This window comes from Camelus ferus, chromosome 4 (assembly GCF_009834535.1).
Source record: "Camelus ferus isolate YT-003-E chromosome 4, BCGSAC_Cfer_1.0, whole genome shotgun sequence".
In the NCBI taxonomy this organism is placed as follows: domain Eukaryota; kingdom Metazoa; phylum Chordata; class Mammalia; order Artiodactyla; family Camelidae; genus Camelus; species Camelus ferus.
Window position 1 is genome coordinate 59902056 of NC_045699.1, and position 27845 is coordinate 59929900.

General features: G+C 46.6%; 1 protein-coding gene across 8 annotated transcripts in view; it reads right to left on the reverse strand.

The window, feature by feature from the left end:
• Positions 1-27845, reverse strand: part of ASTN2 (astrotactin 2) — an 800822-nt gene that overhangs the window by 679263 nt on the left and 93714 nt on the right. For all 8 annotated transcript variants that reach the window (XM_032478291.1, XM_032478290.1, XM_032478297.1 and 5 more), the window contains exon 2: positions 5065-5252. In XM_032478291.1, coding sequence (XP_032334182.1) covers positions 5065-5252 — 188 coding nt within the window. The remainder of the gene's footprint in view (positions 1-5064; positions 5253-27845) is intronic.

Sequence of the window (27845 nt, forward strand, 5' to 3'; positions counted from 1 at the left end):
CAGACAAAGCTACTGATTGAGAACGGTAATAATAATTTCTTAGGTTTATGTGGCAGTTCATAATCCTCAAAGTATTTTTCTATATATTATTATGCCACAGAATCATAGATCTTTTAAGTTTGAAGGAACTACAATAGTCATCTAATGTCACTATTATTTCTCTCCAAGTCCTGATGAAGAGGGCTTCTGGTCTTTGCTTGCATACCCCCAGAGACAAGGAACTCACTACCCTCTGACTCAGTACCCCCAACAGCTGGAGAGCTCAAACAGTGGGAAAGGTCGGTCTTTTGTAACCCCTCCCCACTCACTGGGACCCACCAGTTGAAATCCCTGGCATTTTCTGTGGGGTGGTCCCTTTTGAAAGAAACATGTCCTCAAAGGCCTTCTCTTCTCATACATCAAATCAAACATTCCCTTTCATCCCCTTTCCCAAAACAACTTAACAACAACATTTGTCACTGCTGTCATTACAGCTAACATTTTAATAACAGCTACCACTTTCTGAGCTCTTACTGAATCTCAGACACTGCACCATGCAGAATCATGCCCAAGAGCAAAGACTCGAAATTTGTGCAGACCGGAGGTGGACTCTCAGCTTTGGGATGCATCGGTGGTGTGAACTTCAGCAGATCACAAAATCTCACTACCTCCCAGGTTCCTCATCTGTGACTGAGGGACAGCAGCAGGACGTATCTTACAGAGGGATCAGAACAGCTGAACGGAATGATGTATGTGCTGCCCCTAGACTGTGCCTGGCATACACACAGCCCTCACTTGGGGATGGTAGCCACTACTTTCATTATGAAGGACCCTTGCGTGTGAACCCTCATTTAGTACTTCGAAAAGAAATCTAAGAATTAGGAAATATTACCCCCATTTTACAGATTGTGAGGTTGATCTGGCCAAGGTCATAGAGCCAGCAACAGAGATATTGTTTAACCTTGGAGTTGACTCCCAAGTCATAACCCACCCCTCCTTAATCTGCCCATAGATTCCATATAAGGAGGGAATCTTTGTATAAATTTGTCCATAATATCTTATAATTTAAGGCAGCAACTTACAGGGAGAAGAGAAATGGTGGTCTATAATACAGATTAAAGATGGAAGATCTGGAGTCAGCCTATATAGAGTGAAATACTGGTTTTACGACTTAACCTTGACCCACTCACATCGACAGCTATTGATATCATTAACATCTCGGGTTCCACATCTATGAAATAAACATAACAATGGTATCCACTTTAAGATCTGTTGTCAGGCTTAAATTTAACATTGCATATAAAACAACAGTTGGAACACTACCTGGCATGTAGTGAATACTCAATAAATGTCAGGTATTATGAATATTTCTCTAGATCAGATAGCAAGATAGCAGCAAAAGTAAGACTAAATTCCATGTCGCCTTACTCCCACCGGAGAGTCTTTTAACACCGCTGCATCGGTAATAGCTACTGTTACTGTGTGCCTAAGATGTGCCAGACCAGATACTAGGTTCTATGTTTTATGTTTCTTTCACTCTTCTCCATAACCCTGTGAGACTGGTACAATCAGCTGTTTCATAGATAAAGAAACTGAGGCTCAAAGAGGTGATGGGACTCCCCAGAGTAAAACCATCAGGAAGCCAGAAGCAAGAAGGACTGTGCATTCCAAACCTCTGCTCTTCTCTCTGCATCCACTGAGCCACCTGCATGGCAGAGGCAGGCATGTGACTGCTCAGAGGAGCTGAAGCTGGGGCCACAGACTAGATGAATGACTGTCTGCTCTCTTTCTCTGCCCAGGGGTTCACTGAGTATCTCTTTGTCGCAGGACCCCTGGGATATTAATAGTCAGAAGATGCAACCTTCTGGGATAAAGTAGCTGCTCAGCTCAGGACTTAACAAGCCCGAAAGAGCATGCTGGTTCCACTCCAGCAGGCACGGACTGTAGCAGGCTCGGGTGACTGAGCCGGCGCTGGCTGCCCTGCATGGGTGGGCAGGACATTTATGCTGAGAAAGTGGATGGAAAACATTGACCCTGACCTCCAGATTTCTTTGAGATTTGACTGGATGATTTTGTCTCTTCCCAAACCATCCCGGATCTTCATCAAAAATGAAAACAATGCAAAATTTGACAGGGTGAGAGCCATGGTGTCTTGAGTGGCCATGTGACATGAGTTTGGAATCTTGGGGAAAGCCTGGTCCCAGAAAGTGCCTTCTTTGTTAGCCATGTAGCCTCAGGCAAGTCAATTAAACTCACTGAGTCTCAGATTTTTCATCTGGGAAATGGGGAGGCAGATCCTAGCCACCATGAATGCCATTTTAAACATTTGAGATTTTAAAAATTAAAATATTAAAGGTTTTTTTTTTTTTTAAAGATTGGGAAAGTGAAGTTGTGGTGGGAAGCAAACACTCTTTTGGTTCTTGCTGAATTATCTGTGGCCAGAGTGGTCAGGACAGAGACTGAGCCCCAGAGAGGTCTGTTCTCCAGGCCAAGTCCCACCAACTGGCTGAGGAACCTTGAACAAGTCCTAATGTGTATCTGGAACTCAGCTTATCCATCTGTGAAATGAACAGGTATAACACAACAGCATGTCTCCATAATAAAAGTGTACCTAATAATAAAAGCTAATGCCCGTATGTGCCAAGCTCCTCTGATACACAGTAAGTTTGAGTATAACCTTCATTTTATAGATGACAAAACACGCCATAGAGGGGGTTCAAAACTTTGCCCAACATTGCCAGAGTGGTAAGTGGCAGAGGGGAACTTAACACCCAGGCACTCGGGCTCGGGTATCTATGCTTATAGGCTCCATGTCATCCCACCTCTACACAGAGGGCAGCGCTCTCTGAGCCCACATCCGAGAGGCTGGGCTGTCATCCACGGATGCAAGGGGTCCCGTGTTTCTCAGACAGGACTGCCTCCTGAGGACAAGAATGGTCAAGATTTTGGAGCATGAACGGGGAAGGACCTGGTGGGACCACAAGGTGGTAGCCTTGGGCCACTCCAGTTTGTGGGCAGGGAGGGTCTGGACAGTGTCAACCTCTGCCTGACCTACTCTATTAGCCATGTTCTGAATTACAAGGAATTTGAGAGACATCTGGGTCTTAGGGAGTTCTCTTTCCAAGCTAAACTCACCAAGTAGAAAAAAGTCAGGAACACCTACAGGTTTGGGAGAGATGATCTGATTAAGTGGAACTAACCCTGGGCCTGGAAGCAGAGAAGCCCACACAAGACTCATTTCTCATTGAGATAATACTATCACTGGGTAACGGGAAGGACGTATGAAAATAAATGCTGTGCTGAAACACAGAAAAGCCTTAATAAATATTAGCCGAAAACGAGTCTTACTCTCAAACATTAAAAGAAGAACAGTCACTCCCTGTCAAGCCTTCTTAACACCAGATGGTGCCCCAAGCCCCATGAGGAACTCAGTGAGTACCCTGAAATGGTGCTTACAAACTTGCAACCCAAAGTTAGCATGCAGGCACCCACTTGGCTTGGCTGTGTGGCTGTATCAGTCGCTAAATATAAAAATGGGAAAAGTCTATCACACTCATTCCACGAATAACACAAAGGCCTTGATTTGTTCCTCCACGTGATGAGCATGCGTTAGGTCCAAATTTAACGTGGCTGTCTGGCTGGGGTATGTGTGTGTTTTTCCAAAAAGAGAAAACTTCCAGGCACTTATCCCTCATCGGAATGTCTGATGCACAGCGCAGGTTGAAGAGGGACCAGGAGAACAGAGATCAAAAGCCAAGATCTGCTCCACCGTAGGCTCTGATACATACTGTCAACTACTGAATGGGAGGAAGGAATGACGCGCTGGGTCATAGCGCTATTTTGTTGAGTAGCCTTAGGACAATCCCTTCCCTTCTCTGAGCCGCACCCTCCTCGCACAAAGGTTGGGAATAACATTTCCTACCCTCATACATCTGGCAGAGCTCTGCTAAAGGAGAAAATAATGTAAGAGTGGCTAAGGAGTAAAAGGCACTAGACGGATGTCAGCTGTAACTATTATCCGATTTCTTCTTGAGCCCATGAGACCCTGTGCAAGCTGCATTGTGAATTTTTTTTGCTTTTTAAATAAATCATTAATATGAGCCTACCTACATTTTAGACTACTGTTGAAGGGATTCCCGCCCTTGTAGCTTTCTCTGTCATCCACAGATGCAAGGGGTCCAGTGTTTCTCACACATGACTGTCCGAGAGGAGGCAGCAGACTCAGAGAGTTCCAGATCATGGGACCAACAGAGATGGAAGGTCATGTCATCTCTCTGTGTCCATAACATCCTCCCTAGTATGAAGGTGACTGGCCAGACTTCTTGGTGAGAATGCAATGAAAAAATGCCCACAAACACGCCCAGCATAGTGCGGACATGTGGTAGACAGTCAGTAAATTCCTGCACTGAGAGAAACGGGGTGTAGAGGACAGAGTTCAGTGTTTGTAGCCAGACACGGACGGGTTCAAATACCCAAGAGCAGCTCCACCTCCTCCTAGCTACGCGACCCTGGGGAAGCGTGTCTGCCCCTCTGACTCAGTGCTCACAACTATACAGCGAGGGTGCAAAGGGGCTTCCGTGTGCAGTAGCGCTGGCCACGTCCAGTCCAGCGTCGGGGGCCACCATGGGCTGTCTGCACGGCAGGGGCGTCGTGAAGGCTGCGTCTGGCATGTGAAGGGCGTTCGGGAAAGGGCAGCCCCATTCCAGTTTGGTTTGTTCAGTCATCCTCGGAAAGGCCAGTTGTATTTGGGAGCACTGAACCTCAGCCCTCGGCCAAGCACGTGACAGATGTTAAACAGCTATTCCCAGAGACGTCGGCCAAAAGGCCAAGGAGTTGGAGACCCTTTATTTTCTTCTCTGTAGCACAATTAGTTTGTCACAGCTGACAGATGATGGATGAGTATGCGTCAGTCCAAGTGACACCACGGAATCCATCTGATCTTCCGTTTACCATTCTAACCTCTTGCACTCGGCCAGCCCTTCCCCTCCACCTGCTGCAATCCCCTGCGCCTCCTTCCACAGTCTTTCCATGGAGCCCTCCCCACCACGCCCCCAAACTCCCTACTGAGTTCCCCCCCTCACTCACCATCACAGAAATGTGGAGAATGTGCATCTGCTCCTCTACGATCTCTGAGGGCTCCTGGAGGGTGGGGGCGGTGGCCCGGGCCAGCTGTCCAGAGCTGCTCATGGAGACGTGGAAGTACAAGGTGCCATTCTCCAGCCACTGCTGCCGCCAGTGCACCAGCGAGATGTCCGCCGCCGTGCCCGACATCTCTGCAAGACAAGACCCAAGGCGCTGGGTGAGCGGCCTGCCTGGCCTCGGTGCCCCACGGAGGAGAGGAGTCACACATGTTCAGGAGCTCAGAAGGTACCTACCTTGTACTGGGAAGCCTTTTCCCACCTCAAATCTATGAGCCAGAGATCATGACTTCCACTCACAGATGAGTCAACTGCAGCCAAGATCATTCCCAAGCAAGAGTGGCAGAGGCAGGATTTGAACCCAGGTCTGCCTGGTGCCCTTCTGATAGCCCCAGACATGACTGGGTAATTCATTGGACTCCACCACTGAAATGGAACTAAGCAAGAGGTGGAAGTGCTTACGTTCTTCTGAGGCCATGGAACTAGAAGAAGGTGAATGGAGGCCACCTATGAGAGGAGTGGGAGTTCAGGGTGGACATGCTCGTGGCAGAAATGCAGAACCTCAGAGCCTGGAAGGCCCAAGAGAACACCCAGCCCAGCTGAGCTGCCTCAGGATCATCCTTCCGGGAAAAGGAGCCCGGCAAGCGGTTGTTCTGAGCCACTTCTCCTGCGTCAGTCAGAGCAATTCCTTTTTTCCCCCCTTGTATTATACATACTGTACTCTCAAGCAAGGCAGTGTTGGCACAAAGGTTTCCACGGCTTAAAAAATACTTAAAAACCCACTGTCCCACTCCAATGTTCTCATACAACCAGCAGGAAGTAAGGACTTTCTAGTCAATTGTAAGATCACCTGACTTGACGTTCCTAACTCTTACCTCTCTGCTGTTTTTCCCTCTGAAGATACTTTAAAAATAATAATAAGGATCACTTCAGCAGTACTTCCATTCAGTATAATCATACCAAAACAGCTTCTTACGAAGTAAGACTTATGATGGCGTGCAGTATGAAGAGCATTCGTGCACAAGGATCATATCATCTTTTCATAGTGCTGTCTACGAAAGGGATGTGTCCCTGGAAATATCCTAGAAGGCCAAGGCCAATAAGTGTGTCTTGTGAAGAAAGAGGAAGAGTGATGGGGTTCTTGAAGAATTATCAGATCTTCCCTCAAGTGACAGTTACTCCAGGAGACAGAGGCAATCCATCAATAGACAAGTAGCCTTAATAGCGTCTGAGGCTTGGACCTTTGGACCAAGATATGGAACTGACCTAGAGTCGGTATTCCTACAGTTGCCAAAAGCCTCGTGTGTACACGCACACACGTGAGCTTGAGGAGGACTGAAGGAAGCCGAGTTGGAACTCTTTGTCTAATCAGTTCTCTCCATGCTCACTGCAGCCCCCATCATACCTGGTGACACTGAGTGAAAAGGTACCTTGAAGAGATGAGAAGATGACATTAGCAAGCTAAATTCTACTGAATTATTCTTACATCGTCCATTCTCGATAGATTCTAACTCCTTCAAGTTCACAATCAAAAGTCCTTAGGGGAAGAGCATCTGGCACTTAATAAGTGCTATAAAAAGTTAGCTATTAATATTTATTATCACTAATATTATTAATAGGGACAGGATCTAATTCATCCTTCAGCTGCTCTGAAAAACACCTTAGACATTCTTGATTGCTTGCTTTCTCTCCCACTCCTCATCCAGTCCATCAGAAAATCCTTCAACAGCCGCCCGAAACACCACTCTTCTCAGCTCCTCTGTTGTAACCACCAGGGCGAAGACGCCGTGTCTCCCTCTACCTCTCAGCTTACTGCAAGGGCTTCTTCACTCGACTCTTTTCTTCCACCCTTGCCTCTTCTGTCTGTTCTCAACCAGAAGCCAAGGAATCCTGCCATGGCATCAGCCCATGCATGTCACTCCTCTGCTCTAAACCAACAGCCTCCCACCTCATTCCAAGGCAAAAATGTAGTGGCTGGAACATAATAAGTTATTGGTCCAAGTGGAAACCTCCTTGGATTTCTCTTGCTACAGTAAGAGTTGAGGGGGGGCTGGGATCATCACAGTGCACTGGCTCCTAAAACTTAGGCCCTAAAGGACCCCCAGAGCTCACTGTGAGGCCTTGGGGAGGAGACCGGCCAAGTGCCCAGTCCCTGAAGCAGGTCTCTCCCCAGCATCTTCTCTGCCCTAACCGCCCCACCTCCCAGCCTCAGCATCCCAGGACTTGGCGGCGACTCCTCTGGCAGCCGGCCAGCTGGGCCAAGGCAACGTGAAGACATTATGGTAAATGGCCTTGCTCAGTACCTTGCTCATTTTTCTCTCAGTGCATCAAAGCCAGAACCAGATGTCCAGGGAACCCAGGGCTGGGATTTGCCTCTGGAAATGGTTGTTTCTCATTAAGCAGCTCAAGAAAGAGGATCTGTGTGTTGCCTACTGGGCAGCCACTTACTGTGCTAAGAGTCCCTGGGGTGGCACCAGCAGAGAGCCCCAAGCCAGGCCACGTCTGGCGCACACAGCCTGGTATAGAAGGAGGCAGAGTAAGCAGAGAAATGCCTGCTGAAATCTGCACCCCTTACTCCTGGACTCTCCAAGCCCATGCCTGAAACCCCCCCATTAAAGAAGCTTGCCATCCCATATTCAGATTAGAAAAGAGGGTCATGGAGGGTCAGTCACTTGCTTAAGGTCACTGGTGAATTGGTACCCAGCTGGACCCAGTGGATTTCCAGTCCACATAATTTCTACTAGTCCAGTTGCTCTCACATCTCCTTTTCCTTGACTAAATTAGCCCATGGACCAAAACTAGACTGAGCTCTTCGTTTGCTACGGTGATGAGTGCACCGTCAGCAGACAGTAAACGTTAAATGATAGTAACAGTGTGTGAAACACAGTAAATATTGAATCACAGAGAGCAGCTCCGGACTTACTCTATTACAAAGAAAGAAAAACGTTGTCAGGGAGGGGAGAAGGGGCACAAAACTGCACAGGGAAAATCGCCTTAGTGGAAGTAGGTGTTGGTCATTCATTCATTTATTCTTTGTTCAGTCATTCAGCACACAGTGAGGACCTAGTCAATGGCAGGTAGCTTAGTAGCCTGGAATATGGAGCTTTGCCTTCAGGAAGCTCATGGTCCTTGAATAGCAGAAATTCTACTCCTGCCCCATGTAACTGCCCACACATGTGCACACTCTCCATTTAATGTGACGCAGGACACTGTGCACTTTCCTGACCCACCTCCTACATCATCCCCGCATCATGTGCCCGAGCTCTGTGGGGCTCACAACTGTTCCTCACACAGGCCAGACTTTCGCTTGTCTCAGCGCACAGGGACTTTCTGTCCAGTCTCTCTGGAACTCTCCACCCAAAGCTTGCAAGCTGGCTTCTTCTCAGCCTTTGTCTCTCTGATCAACGCCTGCTCAGAGAGGCTGTGCCACTCTGATCTAAAGTGCTCCTCCACGAATACATGTGTAAATGCATGACTGGAACATTGTGCTGTACCCCAGAAACTGACACATTGTAACTGACAGTACTTCAATAAAAAATAAATAAGTAAAAATAAAACTAAAGTGCTCCTCTCCACACACATCCATTCTTTACCGTGTCACCTTTACAAACACTTTCTATGGGACTTAAACTATTAGAAATTTGCCTTGTGTATTTTCTTGAGCATGTGTTTAATGCCTGTCTCTCCAGGGACCTCATATGTCTTATCTCCTGCCACATTGCAAGTCCTTCGGCACATATAAGTGCTCAATAAAAAAATTACTGCGTCGCTGCTGATGAATACACATACATACACATACGCACTCATACACACATGTACTTACACATATTCATAATAAGATGATGAGGGTACTGTTAAGGCTTGCTAGGGAATTAAAGAAAAAGCAAAGGTCTATTGGGAACTTGAAAGTGGGACAGGACTCTCCTAGCTTCAAGATCAAGAACAACTCCAAAAACATGGGAAATGAGCATTGCCGAGGTTGGACATCTCATTAGTCCTGAGAGGACAGAAAGACGCAAGAGATGGGCTGGGTTGCTGGGTATCTCAGGGCAGTGAAGCCACAGTACAAGTGGGAGTGCAGCAGAACATCAGGTTGCAAATGTAGTTCAGACCCTGAGTTAAGGGCTCTTAATGTTTGGCAACAGAGTAAACTTTATTCAGCATGTAGTAGGGTATCGGCGGGGTAGACTTGATCCGAGAACTGGTCCTGTGTCCATTAAAAAACAGGTCGAAGAAATAGTAGCATAACCAAGGCTAGTTCTTGAAATTCCCTGCTGATTGATTTTCCAAATGCATTTTCCCTTTTCTCTTCCCTTAGTCCCTCCATATAAACATTTCATTGAAGTCTTCAAGTCACATTACAATCAAACTTAAAGCAAAAGGGGGACTAAACGCATTTGGTCGGAAACCAAGATGATTCCCATAAAGGCAGATTATGCTGACATGATGAATATAAAATGAAACAGCAGATATTAAAGTGGGAGAATTGGTGTGCCATGCCTTCCGGCAGTAGACTGGCTCCAGCGCTTGCCTCCCTCCCACCCCAAAGAGCTTAGTTTTATATTGGAATCATAAAGAAACACAGGAATTGCCTTTCACCTTTCACTGTTCTCCTCATTTGGGCTGCAACTCGTGAAATATTCAATAGGCTCAAATCCCCTCCACTGACCGCTAAAGCCAAGCAAGAGGATCAGCCTTCATCAGTGATTCTGGGAAGACCTCTATCCTGCCTCAGCAGCCACAGATGCCTTTCAGCCTCCTGGAAAAGAAATAAAAAATCCCAGAGGCGTGTTGCGGTTTTAATTGGCTTGTTCTTCCTAATCTATGGCACTCATTGTATTTTTATTTAATTCCTGAAGGTCATTATGAAAATAAGCAGCTCTTCTGATCACCAGCCATCTTGGTAACATCTCCCAAGTGGCTAACTAACCCGTCTTCAGATTCCACAGCACCAGCTGACCCTCCGGCACATTATTCACAGAAGGCCTGAGAGCGCTTCAGATGAGTTTGCAAATGGCCTTTGCCTCACCGGGGGTAAAGCAGACATTATGTGAGATGAACTCACTGCCCAGGCAGAAAGAGCTGGGAAAGGTGGTGACGCTGACTTCAAGTACGCCTGCCATTAGCTGTTCAGCCTCCATGGGTGGTTACCTCTAAGCAGCAAGTCTTGCTGAGTGGGCTTCGGAAATAGATCTCAAATACGTACCCCTCATTGTCATTGCTACAATGTCCGTCTCTACACTGTCATCTCTACAGTGGTGGCCTTAATGCACACCTTCATCATCTTCCTTGTGGACTGCTTCAGATGGCTCTGTGCCATCATCAGAAAAGAGAAGATACACTCAGTAAGGTTACTGAGAAGTGTGTAGTTACAGGACCACCTACAAAGGCTTTGGAAGTGTCTCAGGGTTCTCAGAGAAGCAGAAGCAACAGAGCATATACAGACACATAGAAAGAGACATTATGAGAGACTGGCTCACATGGTTATAGAGGGTAAGAAGTCCCACAGTTTGCCATCTTCAAGCTGCAGGCTCAGGAGAGCCAGTGGCATGGTTCTAGTCCAAACCCAAAGGCCTGAGAAACAGGGGAGCCAACGGTATAAGTCTCAATCTGAGTCCAAAGGCCTGAGGACCAAGAGGACTAATGTCAGAGGACAGGAAAGGATGGATGTTCCAGCTCAAGTAGAGAGCAAATCCACCCTTCCTCCACCTTTTGGTTCTATTCAGGCTCTAGAAGGATTGGATGATGCCCGCCTGCATTGATGAAGGCCTTCCTCCTTTACTTAGTTAACCCACTCAAATGATAATCTCTTCCAGAAAACACCCTCACAGATACATTCAGAAGTAATATTTTACCGATTCTCTGGAAATCCCTTAGCCCAGTCAAGTTAACACAGGAAATTAATCATCACAGGCAAACCAATGATGAAGCACCCCAAAGCTAGCAACAGCATGCAGCTGCTGGGCCTGAAGAGGCAAGGGGAGGGAGGTTCCAACACCCTGAAAGAGCCACAGCCTTAAGAAAGGGCTGTCAGACAGTAGCTGTGGCCTTCGGGCAGTATAATCCAGTAGAATCACCCAGCTACCGACAGGCATGACCCAGCATGGAGATGGTGGGGTAAGTGCTCCAACCTCACTCCCCTTCTACCTGCTAATCTCTTGGAGGTACCTAACATGGGCCAACCCCTGACACTCCAGGGTGCCCCAGCAAAGCAAACCATGCAGGTCAGCCTTCCAAGGAACACAGCAGGCGGGGGGAAAGGATGGAGAGTGAATCTCCAGGAGCAAATGGAGACTATCTAGTAGCCCAACAGGTATCCTTGTCCCCGGGCTCCCTTCCTTCCAGCCACCCTTCAAATGACTCCCAGGATTAAATTTCTAACTTGTTAACATGCTCATGTCACTCCTTCACTGAAGACTTTTCAATGTCTCTTGATTCCCCTCAGGAGAAAACCTCTTTTTACCAACACAGCACCTGCCTCTCTCCCCTGGCTTTTCCTCTTTTCACTCCTTTCTTTGCACTTATATGTGAAATCCGATCAAATAGTTATGTGATCTTCCACATACACTATGCTGTTTCCTAATTCAATGTCTTCAAAGATTTTTTTTTCAGAGTTTGGAATAACCTTTCCTACTGACCTCCATTCCTTGCTCTGGAAGACTCCCCTGACCCCCATATTACCTTCTCTTTACGCTCCCATGAAGAGGGAATATCGCATGCCATATAGGATCACAGACTGTGGAGACCAACTGCTTAATTTTGAATCCCAGCTCCCTCGTGTTCAAGCATTGTGTCTCTGGAAAAGCTTTTCAGTTTCTTCATGCCTCAGTTTCCCCATCTATCAAATGAGGATATTATTAATAGCACCTGCTTTGCAGGGTTGTTGTGAGAATGAGATAATACAAATAAATTAGCTTTTAGCATTAAATCTTGATCCTCAGTAAGCATTCCACAGTTCCATCCATTACATATTACTTCATACACACTGTGATAGCATCCTATTTTAACACGGTATTTATTTATGTTAAAAAGATCTGTTTATACAACTGACTTCTCTCTCTGGGTTCTAGGGAAGGAACCCCTCATAGCCCTTTGTGTACCCTCATGCCTTGAGACAGTGGCCAAATACTGAGTAGAGGGTTCTATAAATGTTTGGTGAGCTGAATTGAGCTGTTCTCACATCTGAATTCAGATGGACATCCCCAAAAGACAGAGAGAAGAGATGGCAACTCAGGACGCCAGTGATGACTTGATGCCTATATAACTACTCTGCAGAAATGTGTTCAACATCTGGCTCAAGTTTCAGCGCCCTGGAGAATGCAAATGAAGAGAAGGATAGAACTCTAACTTTCAAGGAGCTTGCATTCTCTGGAGAGGGAGAGGAAGTTTATATAGAAAATACACAGTCTCATGATTCTGTTTAGACATAAGTATGTGTATATACAGCTGGAAATAAATGCACTGGAACAGCAAGAAAGGGGGGATCGGAGGTGATTTTAATCATGCTCTGATTCATTTTTCTCTACATTTGCTACATTGAATATATATTGCCTCTGTAGCAGATGCAAATACGTGCTCACTTTAAAATTCCGTTAGTCAATCAACTTTTTCTGAGATCTGGCATTGAGGAACTCTATCCTCAGGAGCTCAGTCCAAGGAAGAGAGAAAAAGCATGCTGTAAGTAGTTATAAATCAAAGCAGGAAGGTTAAAGCAGAGGAGATAACTTCTGGCTGGATCTAGAAGGTATTCATAGAGGAGTCTTAAAGGATGGGCAGAATTTCAACAGGTGGCCATGTGGCAGAGGGCATTTCAGATAGAGGAGTGATACAAAGGCAAGAAGGCAGAAAGGATGCAAATGTTCAGAGGGGTGCATTGGGTGCATGCCAGCAGAAAATACAGAAGCTCATCATTGCAGAGAAAATACAGGGAGACCAATATAACATTCTGTAGAGAGGAAAGTAAAAAGGGAGTTACCACACTCTATCTATGGACAATATAGCAGAATAAAAAAATGTCAGGTCCCACTTGGGATTCCTTCATGAAATCAGACCAAATCCTAGTTCAGAGGCTAATGAAGCTCTCCAAATGCTATAAATTAAAATAAAAAGGTGGATGGGTAAATGGATGGATAGATGGATGGATGAACAGGTGGATGTATGGGTGGGCAGGAGGATGAATGGATGGAAACACAGATGGATAGATGGACAGATGAATGGGTGGGTGGATATATCCCCCTCTTTCTGACCTCATCAATAACCACACAGCCTGGGTTAGTGAAAGGAACACTGACTTTGGAGTTGGAAGCTTAGGTTTGTGTGTTACCTCTGCACCAGCTGGCTAGTTTACCTGAGGACAAGTAACAAAGCTTCTATGATTTTCTTTATTTATTTGTAAAGTATGTGTGTGTGGGGAGGGGTTGGTCATACTTATATCACATTCAGTGCTGAGAGAACATAAGGCCACCCCTAGCAATGTGCTTAGAAATCTGCAAAGTCCCACAATTTGTCCTGAAAGCAAATGCAATTGTGATTACCATTGCTCAGCAATGCACTTTACCGTAGATATTTATCTATCTATTTACAGTTAGATAGACTGTCTAACATGTGCCTGGCACAGAGATAGGTCTTGTGGATAGATTGGATGAAAAGGTGAATTCGACTGCTGCCCTGACAGATACTCCGTTCCAGTCTGCATTTTCCTCAGTTCCCACTTAGCGACAGCAGCAGCACCGTTTCCTCTTGCTTCAGTCTCCTTATTCATTCACCCACTTCATCATTCATTCATTCACTCATAGCAGACAACTGTGTTTCTCTAGGTAATTGCTCTCCCCAGGGATTAGCATGCAGTAGGTGTCCAATAAATACTTGTTGAATAAATGCACCACTCGATACACATTTTATAAGTTTCCAGCCCTCGAGTCAATCACAATCTAGGAGAGCAGAAAAGGGAAAACCAATGGCACATGATGTTACAAGAACACGCCCGAAGGGTGAGTCAATGCTCCTGGTTTATCAGGGTCCTGGAGAAGCCAGTAGGCAGAGTGTATGATCTGGACGTTTCATAGGTCCGCAAGATCCTGACGTCAGGCCAGGTTCCATCACCGCATCAGGATGGCATCACTGGGATGCTAGGTTTGGGAGGTTGCCTGACGGTGTGGGGGTGGGGACAGATAGTGGAGAGATAGCAGGGGCTGTGACACAGACAGGCCCTGCAGTAGCAGTTGGAGAAGAAAGTCCCAGGAGAGCCTCAGAGCCCCTCCTTCCCCACCCCTATCTGTCAGAGCTCATCTCTGCCTTTGCCTCCAATCTGCCCAGTCGCACCTCCTTTGGGAACTGCGTCTTTTACACAAGGCTGTTTTCCCCAGCCACTCGGTGGAGATAAATAATACAGTTATACCCGGTTAAATAAGGGAGGAGAAGAGAAAAATTAAGAGATATTGGCAAGGGAGAAAAACATATCGTTTCAGATTAGATTTGGAAATAGATGGAGGGTTGATGGAATTGATTCTCATTACCCCTAGTTATTCTCTCCTGAACCATTTCCCTCCCTCCTTGCTGCATTTTCTTCGCCTGCTCTTTCTTTGTCATTTAGCTTTCGCTATGCACCCTTGGTTCCTTTGTGTGTTTGCTGTTTTCTTATTTTTCCTTTATTAAAAAAAATTACATCCAGACAGTCAATGAGTTTTTCTCCCTGCCCCTCCCCCATTCCACAACATTGCAAACTGATGAAGAATGAGGACAGGAATTAACATTCACCAACTTCTACTCATGAGCCAGGCACTAAGCTAGGAGCTTTCATCCACTGTCTCGGTGGTCCTCACGGGAAACCCACACAGACAAGGTCGCTAGGAGCAGACCCATATTTCACCTGAAGTATCTGAGCCGCAAAGGGTGACTGGACTTTCCCAAGGTCTTCCATCTAGTAAGTGGCAGAGCATGAATTTAAGCTCTAGTTTCCTGATTCCAAATCCAGTGTTCCCCGAATTTGGGCTGAGAAAAGGAGTTGGCACATTTGAGTTAAAAAATTGAGGGATCAAGTCCACACTGGGGGTATAATTAAAGTACCAGGGCTGGCATCCCCCGGGGCTGAGTCAGATGCTCTGTCTCCACATTCCATCTTAGAAAGACATTTGCTAGGGTGAAGTGATGGCGCCCTCTGTTTTTAAGATACAAATCTCTCCTGGGAGGGAGGATAATGAAGCACTCTATCTTAAGGTGAGTGACATATTAAGACCACTTTACTCCTTCCTGTATTTCACTGGGCGACATTTACCCAGTTCAGTTCACCTCTCTAAGCTTCACTTGCCTCACACGGAAAATGGGAATCATAAAAGCAATCTCTTAAGATTGTGTGGGAATTAAGGGAGATAAAGCTTCGGAAGGAGCCAACACCGCTTTTAGCATATACATGTTCCCTGTCAGCTGTCTACCCTCTCTTCACTCTTTCTCTGTCTCACCACTGTCACGGTAAGAAGAATCAGGTTGTTTTGAGAGCCACGGAGGATGATACAGTAGCAAATAGAGAAAAGAAAGGAGGCAGAGGTCACAGAGATCAAACTTCCCATTCCACTTGGAAAGTCTTCAAGACCTTTCTGTCTGGTGCCTAGTGCCCTCCACCCTTTTTAAGTCATTCCTATTGGCTATGACCTGGAATCATGGAAAATCACGACAGAAAAAGAGGGCAAAGGGATAGCGATCAATGATCTAATCTACCATTTTACTGACTGGGGAAATAAGGACCAGAGAAGGGTAGCAACTTGCCCTAAATCACACAGCCTTATAATCCAGGGCTCTTCAAGGATTATAGCAGGGCTAGAGACACAAATTTACAGAGGCATTGGAAGAGGTGAGAGGCAGAACCTCCCTGACACCTAAAAGGATGTTGCAGCAAGAAGGGAGGGTATAGAATTCCCTTATAACTCCAGGGCTCCCTCAGCCCCTCCTGAAGATGTTACCAGGATGGCTCCTTATGTCTCTGTTGCTGAGTCTGACTTGTCAATCCCCAGCATCCTCACTTCAACCCACAGGGTTCTGCATGTGAGTGCCACATGCCTGGATTCCAACCTGACAGGTCACAAAAATGTGATGAGTCAGGAAAGCGTGGCACTGTGCAGTGCGGTGGGTGAGGGAGGAAAAATGACACCTTAAAATCCAGCAACTGAACAGAGGAACGAAGATGAAAGTGAACGTGCTTTCCACTGACTCCACCAGCTATGTGCAGCAAGGCAGGAGGGGCTGGACCAGGAGGAATACCTTTACATCATGGATTCATCCCAGTGCTGACACTGGACTAAACCCAGTGCCTACATACTCCAAGCCAAAGTCCACTGGACCCCAGCGCATCCCGGCCTCCCAGGCTTTTTTCATGCTGTGCCTCCTGCCTGGGATGCCCTAATCGCTTCTTCTGCACACAGACATTACCCACCCTTCAGAACCCAGCTGGAGTGACCCCTCTAAAGAGCCCTGCCCAAAAAGCCCTCTCCCTCCTCTGAGCTCTAAACTCCTCTGCCAGGTTTCTACTCCCTTCCCTGGTTCACTAACCTCACCTGCCCATCATTCTCATTTCCTTTGCTAGATCATGAGATTCTTCTGGGCCAGGAATCACTATTATCTCCTATGATTCCCTCTTGGCAGCTCAGCATATTTTGCAATAGCAGGTGCTTGACAAATATAGGCTGATAGAAGATTAAAATAGAGGTCAAAGAGGGCAAGACTCCCTGTTCCAATTCACAGATGGGAATATTGAGGCACAGGGGGTGCAGAAGGTACTTAGAGAGACTGAGACCCAGACGTGGAAGGAACCAGGTGAAAGTCTCTTAGCCTAAGACCATATGGGTCCACCTGTCTCCCACCCTCACTCCCATCCCACCCAACAGCCCCCACAGCCTCTATCAAACCAACACCAACCTGGATCCTACAGCATTTGATGGTCAAATCATGACGAGTGACTGTCCTGTGCCTTGACTGTGTCTCCAGTTGTTCATTTCCTCACTGTCCCCCTGCTGTTGGAAACATATATCTCCATGCTCTTGTTCACACCATTCTCTCTCCCTAGGCTGTTCTTCTCACTGGTTTTTGTCTGCCTAACGGTCAGAGCTCAGCTGTAAGTAAACTGAACAATCAACAATTCCTTTCCTCCTTACCTCTACACCACTGTAACGTGACACTGCAGACCACCCCCTTTTTCCCATCAAGAGGTGAGTCTACTTCTCCTCCCCTTGAATCAGAGTTGGCTGCAGGGCCAAAGGGGCAATGCCAAAGATGACACATGCAGGGACTTGAAAAGTGTGTACCTGGCTTGCTTTCTCCTGCTGCTCTTGAAAATCCTAAAATTGTCATGGGAAGAAGCCCAGGCTAGCCTGCTGGATGATGAGAGAAACACGGCCCATTCGCCCATAATGCCCCAGACAGAACCTGTTGAACCCATTCTGGGTGATCCAGGTCCCAGCAAAACTGCCAGCTGACCCCAAGAACATGTGTGAGACCCCCAAAGGTTTGCCAAGACCAGCAGAACTGTCCACCTAAACTCAGCCTAAATGACAGCCCATAAAACTATGAGTTAAAAAACTGCTTGAAGCCACAAAGATTTTAGGAGTGCTTGTTACACAGCCATAACTAACTGGAAGAACAACTCAGATGTCTTCTCCTGGTGAAGCCTCCCTCCTTTCAGAGCTGGGTGGGGGCCCCTGCTCTTGGCTTCCTTTCCCTGCTGTGTTTATCACACTGTACTGTAATCCTCGCTCTAGTTATTTCATACCTCACCTACCCTCTGCTCCCCAAGTCTCAGAGCTTCTTAAAACTAAGCCCCGACCCCCTTGTTGCTTATCTCCCTAAGACCTCGCTCAGAGTAGGTGCTCAGCAGGCATGCGCAGAACAGAACAAATGGATTCTGAAAACTTCCTGGCACTCAGGATCCTGCTGCATCCCCCCAGCCCCTCCTCCTCCTAATCAAAATCTCCGGGGCCCTGATTTGAGAGAGTGAACGGGTATTGATTGGCTCCGACAGCACAGCTTTGGGAGCATAATCTGCCTCTATATTTCTTAAATAAGCCCCGTGCCTGTTCGGTGTGTTCATAGCAGCCTTGATTGTAATTCAGCCTTTACTCCATTACTCTTATTTATAACACGGCAGAGCACAGAGCCTGGGGCCATCGGCGGAATGATTACAGGACCCTTTTGACTTGCAATTCCACACCATTCAGTCCAATTTAAACCCTCCACAGATGCTGTCCTGTGCCAGGGAAGGGACGATGAGAGGAAGCCAGGCTGGGTGTGGGGAGGAGAGAGGGGCCCTCCAGATTTTCTGACTGTGTCAGAGGAGAAGGAGAAAAAGGCTCAGGCCGAATGATGTCCCTCCGGACCAAAACAGTGAGCGCCTGAATGATGGCAAATCATGGTCTTCTCCAACAGGGTCAGGCCCTGGACTCCTGTGACCGTCGCTGGACACCTTTTTATTTGATTTAAATTCCAGACTCCCCAGTGAAATGATGGAATGTGGCTCCCCTATTGCCAGGCTACCAGTCAGAAAAGACGAATTCCACTCTATTGGCTCTGTGATCCTAGGGGAGTCCTCAGTCTTCTCATCTGTCAGATGGAAGCACTGATCCCACCCCCCCCGAACTCCTTCACTAGATGACTGGAAGAAGCAAAGGGAGAAATTCATAAGAAGATGCTTTGAATAAAGCATTGTCTGTGCCAAGTTCATAGTTAATGATTAATACTATTCAAAGTCATGGAAGATGTCTGGAAAACTGAAACCAACAGGCTCAATGAGACAGGCTAAATTTCCTTCCTATGCATTAATACTCCAGCTCCCTAATTCAGCACAGGGTCAGAAGTTGGTCTCTGAAACCAGCCACATGGGTTCCCACCTCTGCCCCTCAATTTATTAGTTAAGTAACCTTGCTTCTAACTTAGCAAGGTTAGAAGTCACTTCACTTCTCAAGGTCTCATTTTCCTCATATAAACTGGGGAGAATAATATCATAATAAACACTGAAGTGTAAGTACCAGGAAGGCACTGAATGAGCTGTCTTACTCATCTCTGTATCCCAGTGCCTAGAACAGTGCCTGCTATAATGTAGCCACTTAATCTAAAAGAATAGAATGATTGACACTTACTAAGTGCTTATGATGTACAAAGTCTGTTCTATGTTTTATTTCATCCTCCCAACATCCTGAAGGTTTACAAACAATAATAAACCCACAAGTATGTGGTGCTGAGATAATGTGGCAGCACAAAGCCTGGCACCAGCATTTGCTCAATAAGGTTTGTAACAGGGTGTGCTGCTCCCACCATCTCTTCTGTGCTCACAAATAGGTTGCTTTTACGCCACTCAATACAGAGGTTTGGAATTGCTTGTTCTGAAGCTCCAGGACCTGTCTTTGTAAATTTCTGGAGACTACATATCAGGTCTGTCCAATTACCCCTTCAGGGCACTGAGGTTATAACCAAGAACATCATCTGGGTGTGGGACTAGTAATCACGATCTCTGGATTGTCACAGCTCCCCTACCCTCACCCCACATGCTGGCTCCACTTTTGGAACCACAGACAGCAAACTTGAACTGAACCAACTCGCTAATGCAGCTACCACAGCACTATGCCCTTTGCTGGAGCTTTGAGCATCATTTCCCTGAGTCTCTACTCAGAAATGAAACTCAGAGAAGCCAGGGAGATGTCTCAGATTACACAGCAAATGGGGGAATTGTGTCAGCAAGAATCCAGAATCTTGACCTCAAGGAGAGACAAGTACTCTATCTGCCAGATTCCAAGTGGTGGCCTGGCTCCACCACTGACCTGCAACCCTTTCTGAATCTCACTTTTCTCCCCTGTAAAACGGGAGCACCCACACAATCCTCAGAAGTTGTGCAGAGGATTTACCAGAGAATGTTGTTAGTGGAAAAGGGGCTTGGACCCTCTTCTCTGTCTTAATGGAAACTGTCATGCTATCAGAGAACACAGAGAACTGTGTCTCCCGCTCCACGGTGTGCACGGGGGAACCTCACCCACCTGGGTCAGTTCTATCACACGTTAATTACAAATGGAAACTGGGGGCAGAGGGGCCCATCTCTGGGTGACCCAGGCACTCATCCCATACACCTATACGACAGGGTTTTCATCTTTTATGACTATGGCTCTTTAATGACCACTTGGTGGCTTAGCTCCTACCACCATCACCACCACCCAGGTTCCTGTCCACAGAGTGATGTGCAATACACTAGAAAGAAATGTGCTACCAGACGCCCTTGTGATGGGCAGGTGTGCCTATCATGGGGCAGGGGGTTGCGGGGAGACCAGGCAGTGTGCTGACACTGGGAGTGAGGACAAAGTTAGACAAATCATCTCTAGAGAATATATAAGGGGCTCAGCCCAGGGGAGTCAGAGGTACGCAGGAAGTCAAGTCTGCACAACCTCAAAGTACCTGCAGAGATTCCCAGCCAGGTGAGCATACAGTCATGTCTGTACTCCCAAAGCACAAGCGTGCTCACGGACATGTGCACCTCCTTGTGAATGTCTGCAGCTGTGTGCTTCCACATCTCCTTGCACACACAAACACATGTGTTCACACACAGTCATGTTCTCATGCTTATGCATAAATACACCAATCGATGCATTTATGTATGATACAGACACCAGTGCTACAGAAAACGTGGGGCTGCGTGCAGATTCATGGGTACCTTCTGCAAAACTGCTCCCTCCCTTATATTAGCATTGTGAGTAGCCATGCATGCACGCACAGCTGTGCATTCCCTGACACACATAAACAGGTAACTCCATGTACATATACACATACATATGTGGACACTCTGACAATGCAGCAACCACAGGCATATGCAGGGCCTTCACACGTGTACTCTCTCACCCTGTGTTCACCTGATTCACCCCCTTTATACACTGCCACGCATGCTCCATACTGCATGTCCAGACTCACTTCTATGCGCCCTGGTATCTTTACACACAGGTGCAGATGGTGCATTCATGGGTAAAAATTCACATATGTGCTCAGGCATGTACATACCTACAGACAGGGGTACATCCAGCCTAAGGACGTCCCCAAGCCCTCATACATGTCCTCACACGACTGACATCAGGAAAATCCACTCTATGCCCTAGAAGTATCTCTGGATCTGTCCTCCAAGAGGCCTGGTTTGCACTCAAGGAGAAAGATCAAATCCGCTTCCACACAGTCTCTGAAAGCTGTTTCCTCCTTTCTAGTATGACTGACAGGCCATCATGGAAGAAAGGAGAGCAGAACCGTCTCTGTGCCCGGGTTGTTCATCCACTTAATCCTTTATGATTTTGTTATGGGGGGAAAAATTCCACCGATTTGCTGTTTCATCCCCTCAGCCTAATGTCCTGGAAAGGGAAAGATTCACATGAGGCAGAAAGAGGCCCCGGACCCCAGGCAACCATGGTGACGTTCCCATGGGGCTCTGACTCCAAGTACTGTGCAGGCAGCTTGGCTAGAAAACCAAAGCTGATGCCCTGGTCTCAGGGGCTGGAGAGCCCAGAAGCAGAAACAGCAAGTTCCGAATCCCCCTCGTGCTCTTCTGACAGCTGCACATGATGCTCGGCACCGTCACACACTGAATCCATTTGATCCTCAAAACATTGTCAAGGGAGCTATAAGCAAGCCCATGCTGCAGAGAAGCCAGGATTCCCAGAGGAGCAGGCACCTGCCTAAGATACGACTGCATGAATGAGGGGCAGGAGTGGAGACGTGAACACAGGTCTTCCTGCCCCCAAGCACTTTCCAGACTCAGGGGAATCAGGAAGGAAGCCGGCCAGCCCAGTGTTACTGCCTGGCCTCTGGAATCCTCGGCATTTCAAGTGCACTTTCAGGAGTTTCATTCCTGAGAGGAGTGCCCAGTGCGCTGCAGAGGTGCTTTCTCAGCCTGATCCGGAAACGGGGAACCAGATAAGGAGAAGAGCAAGGAGAATAAGTTTGGAGGGGAAAGGGAGGAGAAGAGTAAGGAAGGAGAATGAGACAGTGTTGGGAAAAAGGCAGGGAAGAGAAGCTGGGGACGAAGGGAAACAGCTTAAGAGGTGGTAGGGTCCATCTTTCTTCTAATAACATGGCTGAGCTCCTCGCTGTTGAGTCCCACGAGAGATGCTGGTGGGTTAACTCCCAGACAAGGGGGGCCAAGGTCTCTTTCATGTTGAAGCCGGACCAGATGTTTTAAAAGTATTTGCACAATGACTCTCCAAATCAGTGAGAAAACCTAGATGCAAAATGATCTCCAACATACCCTGTCCCTTGCCATAAATCTGTCTGCAACAACGTGCATGAATTATCCATCAATCCTCTCACACACATTTTCCCACATAATTCTTACAACCACCTTTCAAGACAGTTATTAGAGCCCACCATATATTCATGGATACACGCATATGCATGCATATATGTATACATACACACATATATACATGCATATACATTTGGCTCAGAGAAATGACACTAAGCAAAGATCACACAAGATTTCAGTAGCAAAGGCAGCACTCAGACCCAAGCAGCCTAATTCCACAGTCCTGGCCCTAAGGTATTCATTCTTCCTACTGCCCCTCCTGCAGCTGCAGCTGCTGACAAATGCCCACAGTGCTGGCTGTTTAGCAGAGGACAGCACAGCTGGATGACCCCTGAGAGAGAATCCAGAGATTGCAGCACTGAGGTTGGAAGAGGTGACCTGGCTTGGCCAAGGTCAATGTACAGTAAATGCCAGGACGGGGACCAGGGCCTGCCCTTCTGACCCCTAAATCAACACTCTTCCGAACGTGCTCTGTGGTGGGCGATGCATTTTCAAGATGAGAAATCCTCACTCTGAGGTCACTGACCCAAAGGCAGAAACACATGTGAGAGAGCTCTCCTCTCCTGGATGGGGTGAAAGCACTGGAGGGGAAGTAACCCTTCCATCCTGGCAGCAACAGGATGAGCAACTTTGTTTCACAGATGAGCAACCTGAGGCCCAGGGAGAGGAAGGGATCTGCTTGAGAAAAAAAGGGAGCAGGCTTCTCCAACAAAATCCAGCTCCTTTCCCACAGAATCTACTCCAACCAGCACTGGAAGCCATTGAGTGTTGAGGTTAAAAAGACAGGGGTGGAGACAGGCACACCAGTGGCTCCAGAGGTGTCACTTATTAGCCCTGAGATCTTTGGCCAGAGCCAGCTCACAGTGGATTAACTTGTGAGGTCACACAGGGCTCAGTTAAGGCTCTGCTCTCACCATCTTGAAAGTGTTAATCTGTGAACAAGGGGCCCCACATTTCCATTTTGGATGGGCCCTACACATTCCCAGCTGGTCCTGTCTTTGACGCTTCCCTTTTCTGAGTCTCAGTCCTCAACTTTGAATGAAGATGGCGATGGGGCTAACTTGTCTTGGCATGTAGCTGACACTGTCTGTGCCTTGCCCACAACCTCCCAGTACTCACCTTTCCAGAACAGGCAATAGAGCTTTCTCCTGCAGGTACCTGCAGTCCACCCAAGTCCTTCCTAACCCTCATGTAGAAGCCAGAAATACCAGGGAGTTTTAATGTCCTCCACCTGTTTCCCCCATCCCTCAATGTCACAGCCCTTAGCCAATGACAGGTGGAAAGTGGGGAATAAATGTCCCAGCTTGGGATAGCCCTTAGCATGTTCTAAACTGTCCCCCAGAGCTCCTCAGTGGGACTGAGTCTCCAATGCCCACAGGAGCCCCCTGCCCACCTATAAACCCTTCACTGGCTCCCTGCCTGGCCCTGCCTCATTTTTCCTATTGGGGCTTATTGGGACCACCTCCCAAATAAATTACTTCACTCATCTCCTCATCCCAGGATCTGCTTCCAGAGAACCCAATTTAAGACAGAGCTGCTGTGAGCTTCCTTGAGATAATGCATGTAAAGTGCTTATTTAATAAAGCATCAGACATAGACCAAACCCTCAATAAATGGTAGGCTTACAAATAATAATAATAATAATAATAATAATAATAATAATAATAATAATAATAATAATAATAATAATAATAATAATAATAATAATAATAATAATAAGGTGCTTTATGAGATGACATGAGGAAGACTACAGAGCATTTATAATTGATTTGTAAACTTATCCTCCTAATGAAATCATCTCCGCAGACCCCGTGCATGACCAATCAGGAATGATTTTCAGGACCCCACAGCCCACCAGAGGCAGATGCCAGTCATTCTGGTTCCTAGGATCCAACCCCAAGTGAAAACTCAAGAAATCACCATCCAATCCCTTCCTGACCTCAGCAGCAAAAGAGAAGCACAAACCCACCCAGAATCTCAATGCCTGGAAATTGAACGTCTTATCTACCCTTTGTTTTACAAAGACAGAAACTGAGGGACAGAACTATGCCAAAATATGCGTATTTCACATGCAAACTAGTGTGCAAAGGGCAAGTTCAGAAGAAGGAATCAGGAGGCCTGTCACCTATTATCCTAATAAACCCCATCATTTACGATTCATTCTTTCTTTTTAATTGCCCTCGGCATACACACATACACACTAACCACTACCTCCACAGATGCAAGGATTTTTGCCTGTTTTGTTCACTGCTGTGTCCCTCAGGAGCCCAGCGCAGTGCCTGGCACCTGTTAAGTGCTCATTTATATTTATTAAGTGAATGAACGTTCTTCTCAGGATACCCATAGTATATCCCTGCTGAAGCTCTTTCTGGCCTTCCTCAGGAGAAACAATTCCAAAGGGCTCAGAGCTTTCCCCCTACTATGATCAGAATAGTACGGTTAAGACGGGTCTCTGGAGCCAGACCACCAAGGCGACCCCTGGCTCCACTAGTTAGTCCCTACAAGACCCTGGGCAAGTGACTGACCCTCAGTCCCTCCATGTTTCAATAGGGCTGCTGAGGGTATTTACCACAGGAAGTACAGGAGGTAAAACATCACCCCCAGGGTTAAGCACTCGGTACAGATTAGCTATTGTTAAGATAACAAGAAAAGCCCTCTCACCCCTAAGGCTTCTCTCTTGCTGCTAATATATTAGGGGAAATTTTCCAAAGTGTGGGGAGATGCACTAATGAACAAAGAATGACAACATGAGTATTCAGCCCTTCTGTTAACCTCAAGGAGAAAGTACCAGTGAGTTGCTGCAATGTCTCTAACAAGCCAGAGAGGGCAGCCCTCCGGCTCAGATCCCCCAGGCTGCTAGCACCAGCAGGCTACAATGCAATAGCATTGCTTTGCTTTCACTGTATTTATTTTTGTAGTGGCCTTCTAATTTTAGTAAGTGATGCCAGTTTTCTCCTTATCAATGTGATATTGAAGTTTCCATTTACAATACGTATATTACTTTAGAAAACAAAAGAAGTAAAAAAAAGAGTACGCATATATGGCCAAAAGGATGGTGTCCCTGAAATGAAGGTTGGGGAGTTCTGGTCCAGACCTAGGTCATAAGTCCCCCCAGAAGAGGGCTATGGGGTCCAGGGATTCAGACCCAACCCTGACATTCACTATGACTTTGAACAAGCCCATTCCCCTCCCTGAGCCTTGGTCATCTCATCTCGAAAATGAACGGATCAGAAGTCCAAAGCTTCTGAAAAATTTTTAAATGTGTTGAGTCCTTTCAGGATTCCAATAAAAACTGGAACAAACCCGTGGAAAATGCATCAAGGCCATGTGGCTGCCCCACCTGTCTGCATGATGTCTCACTCCCCAGTGAAAGTCTGCAAACTCCAGAGACTGTTGGCAGCCTTTTGTTTATTAACCTGGTTTCACATTTTATGTTGCTTCCCCTCTCCCTGCCCAAATCCTGAAAAAGGAAATAAAGCCAGCATTTAAGACCCCTCGTTTGGGTATCATCTGACACCAGTCACAATGACCATCATTAAAAAGTCCACAAACGATAATTGCTGGAGAGGCTATGTAGAAAAGGAAACCCTCCTGCACTGTTGATGGGAATGCAGTTTGGTGTAGCTGTTACGGAAAACAGCATGGAGATTCCTTAAAAACTAAAAATAGAATTACCATTTGATCCAGCAATCCCACCCCTGGGCATATATCTGGAGAAAACTCTAATTTGTAAGATACATGCATCCCAATGTTCACAGTAGCACTACTTACAATAGCCAAGACATGAAAGTAACCTAAATGTCCATCAATAGATGACCTGATAAAAACGATGTGGTATATACACACACACTCACATACATACATACAGTGGAATACTACTCAGCCACAAAAAATAAAATAATGCCATTTGTAGCAATATGGATGAGCCTGGAGATTGTCTTACTAAGTAAAGCCAGAAAAAGAAAGAGAAATACCATATGATATCACTTATATATGGGATTTTTTAAAAAAATGAGACAAATGAACTTACTTACAAAGCAGAAATAGACTCACAGACATAGAAAACAAGCCTGTGGTTACCATGGGGGAAGGGAGGAGGGTGGAAGGATAAATTGGGAGTTCAAGATTTACAGATACTATTATATACAAAATAGATAAACAGCAAGCTCCTACTGTAGAGCACAGGGAACTATATTCAATACCTTGTAATAGCCTATAATGAAAAAGAGTATCAAAGGGAATACATATATATATACCTATCTATATCTATATCTATATCTATATCTATGATTCACTCTGCTGTACACCAGAAATTAATACATTGTAAACCGACTATACTTCAGTTTTTAAAAGACTGCTTGTTTAGAAACCTGACTGTTTATAGCGCCTTGTTGTGCACACACTGCACTGGGTGCCACTTTCCACCTCCTTCGCCCCTCACTGTCTGCACTGAAGTCCCCTGTGTGGGGTTTTGATGGAAGGGGCCTTGGGGAAGGCACCTGTGTTGTTGTGGCACATCCTCAGAACAGTGGAACCCTGGGCTTTGGTTCTGACTTTGGGTTATCTCAAATTTATTGAGCTGCAGCTCCAAGGACCCCATGAGCATGGCATGTCCAAGAGACAGGTAGGAATCAGACCAGGTCTCCCCCTGCTTCAGGGAGGCCTCAGATTGGTGGGATGTGCATTTAGCTCATCAATACACTAGAGTGAGAAATGCATCTCCAAAATGGTGTACATGACAGAGAGGTAATGGAGAGGAGGCGATTATTAAGGAGCAACCATGGAAAGTTTCCTGGACAGATGATGTCCCAGTGTGGCCATGACAAGTGGACAGATGTTTGCCAGGTGAAGATGGGTAAAGCTTTCTGGGCACAAAAGTACAAAATCCTGTGTTGAAGTTACATAAATCCTTGGGCGTCCCTGGTTCACAAGGTTGGGACCACTGCCTGCTGGGTGAATTTCAAAGTCACTGAACCTCTCTGAGACGTGAGCCTCCAGCAATGCCCAATCCCAACAGACCAACAGGCATCAGACACTGGGGATGGACTCACATGTGAGATATGTGGTCCATCTGTGAACACGTTGCTGAGGATACAGTCACGGATATGCACTGAGGACCAGAACCTCCATGTCACAAGGCAAGTTGGAAAAGGGTATAGAGGTCTTGAAAACCAGACCCAATGAGACCTATTTCCATCTTCCAAATCTTCTCTGGATCTTTCTTTTTCCCTCTGTGCTTTGACACTGAAGTCGCTGCTTCCTAAGTACGCCTTCCAATCCTCTCTTCCTGCAAATCCCCTCCTTCTCAGGAACAAAACAAAACACTATGTATCACTTCCCTAACTAACAGGCAGAGGCTTTTAGCAGGTTTCCAATGCACTGCTAGACAGCGCCTTAAGGCTTGAATTCCCAAGGACGCC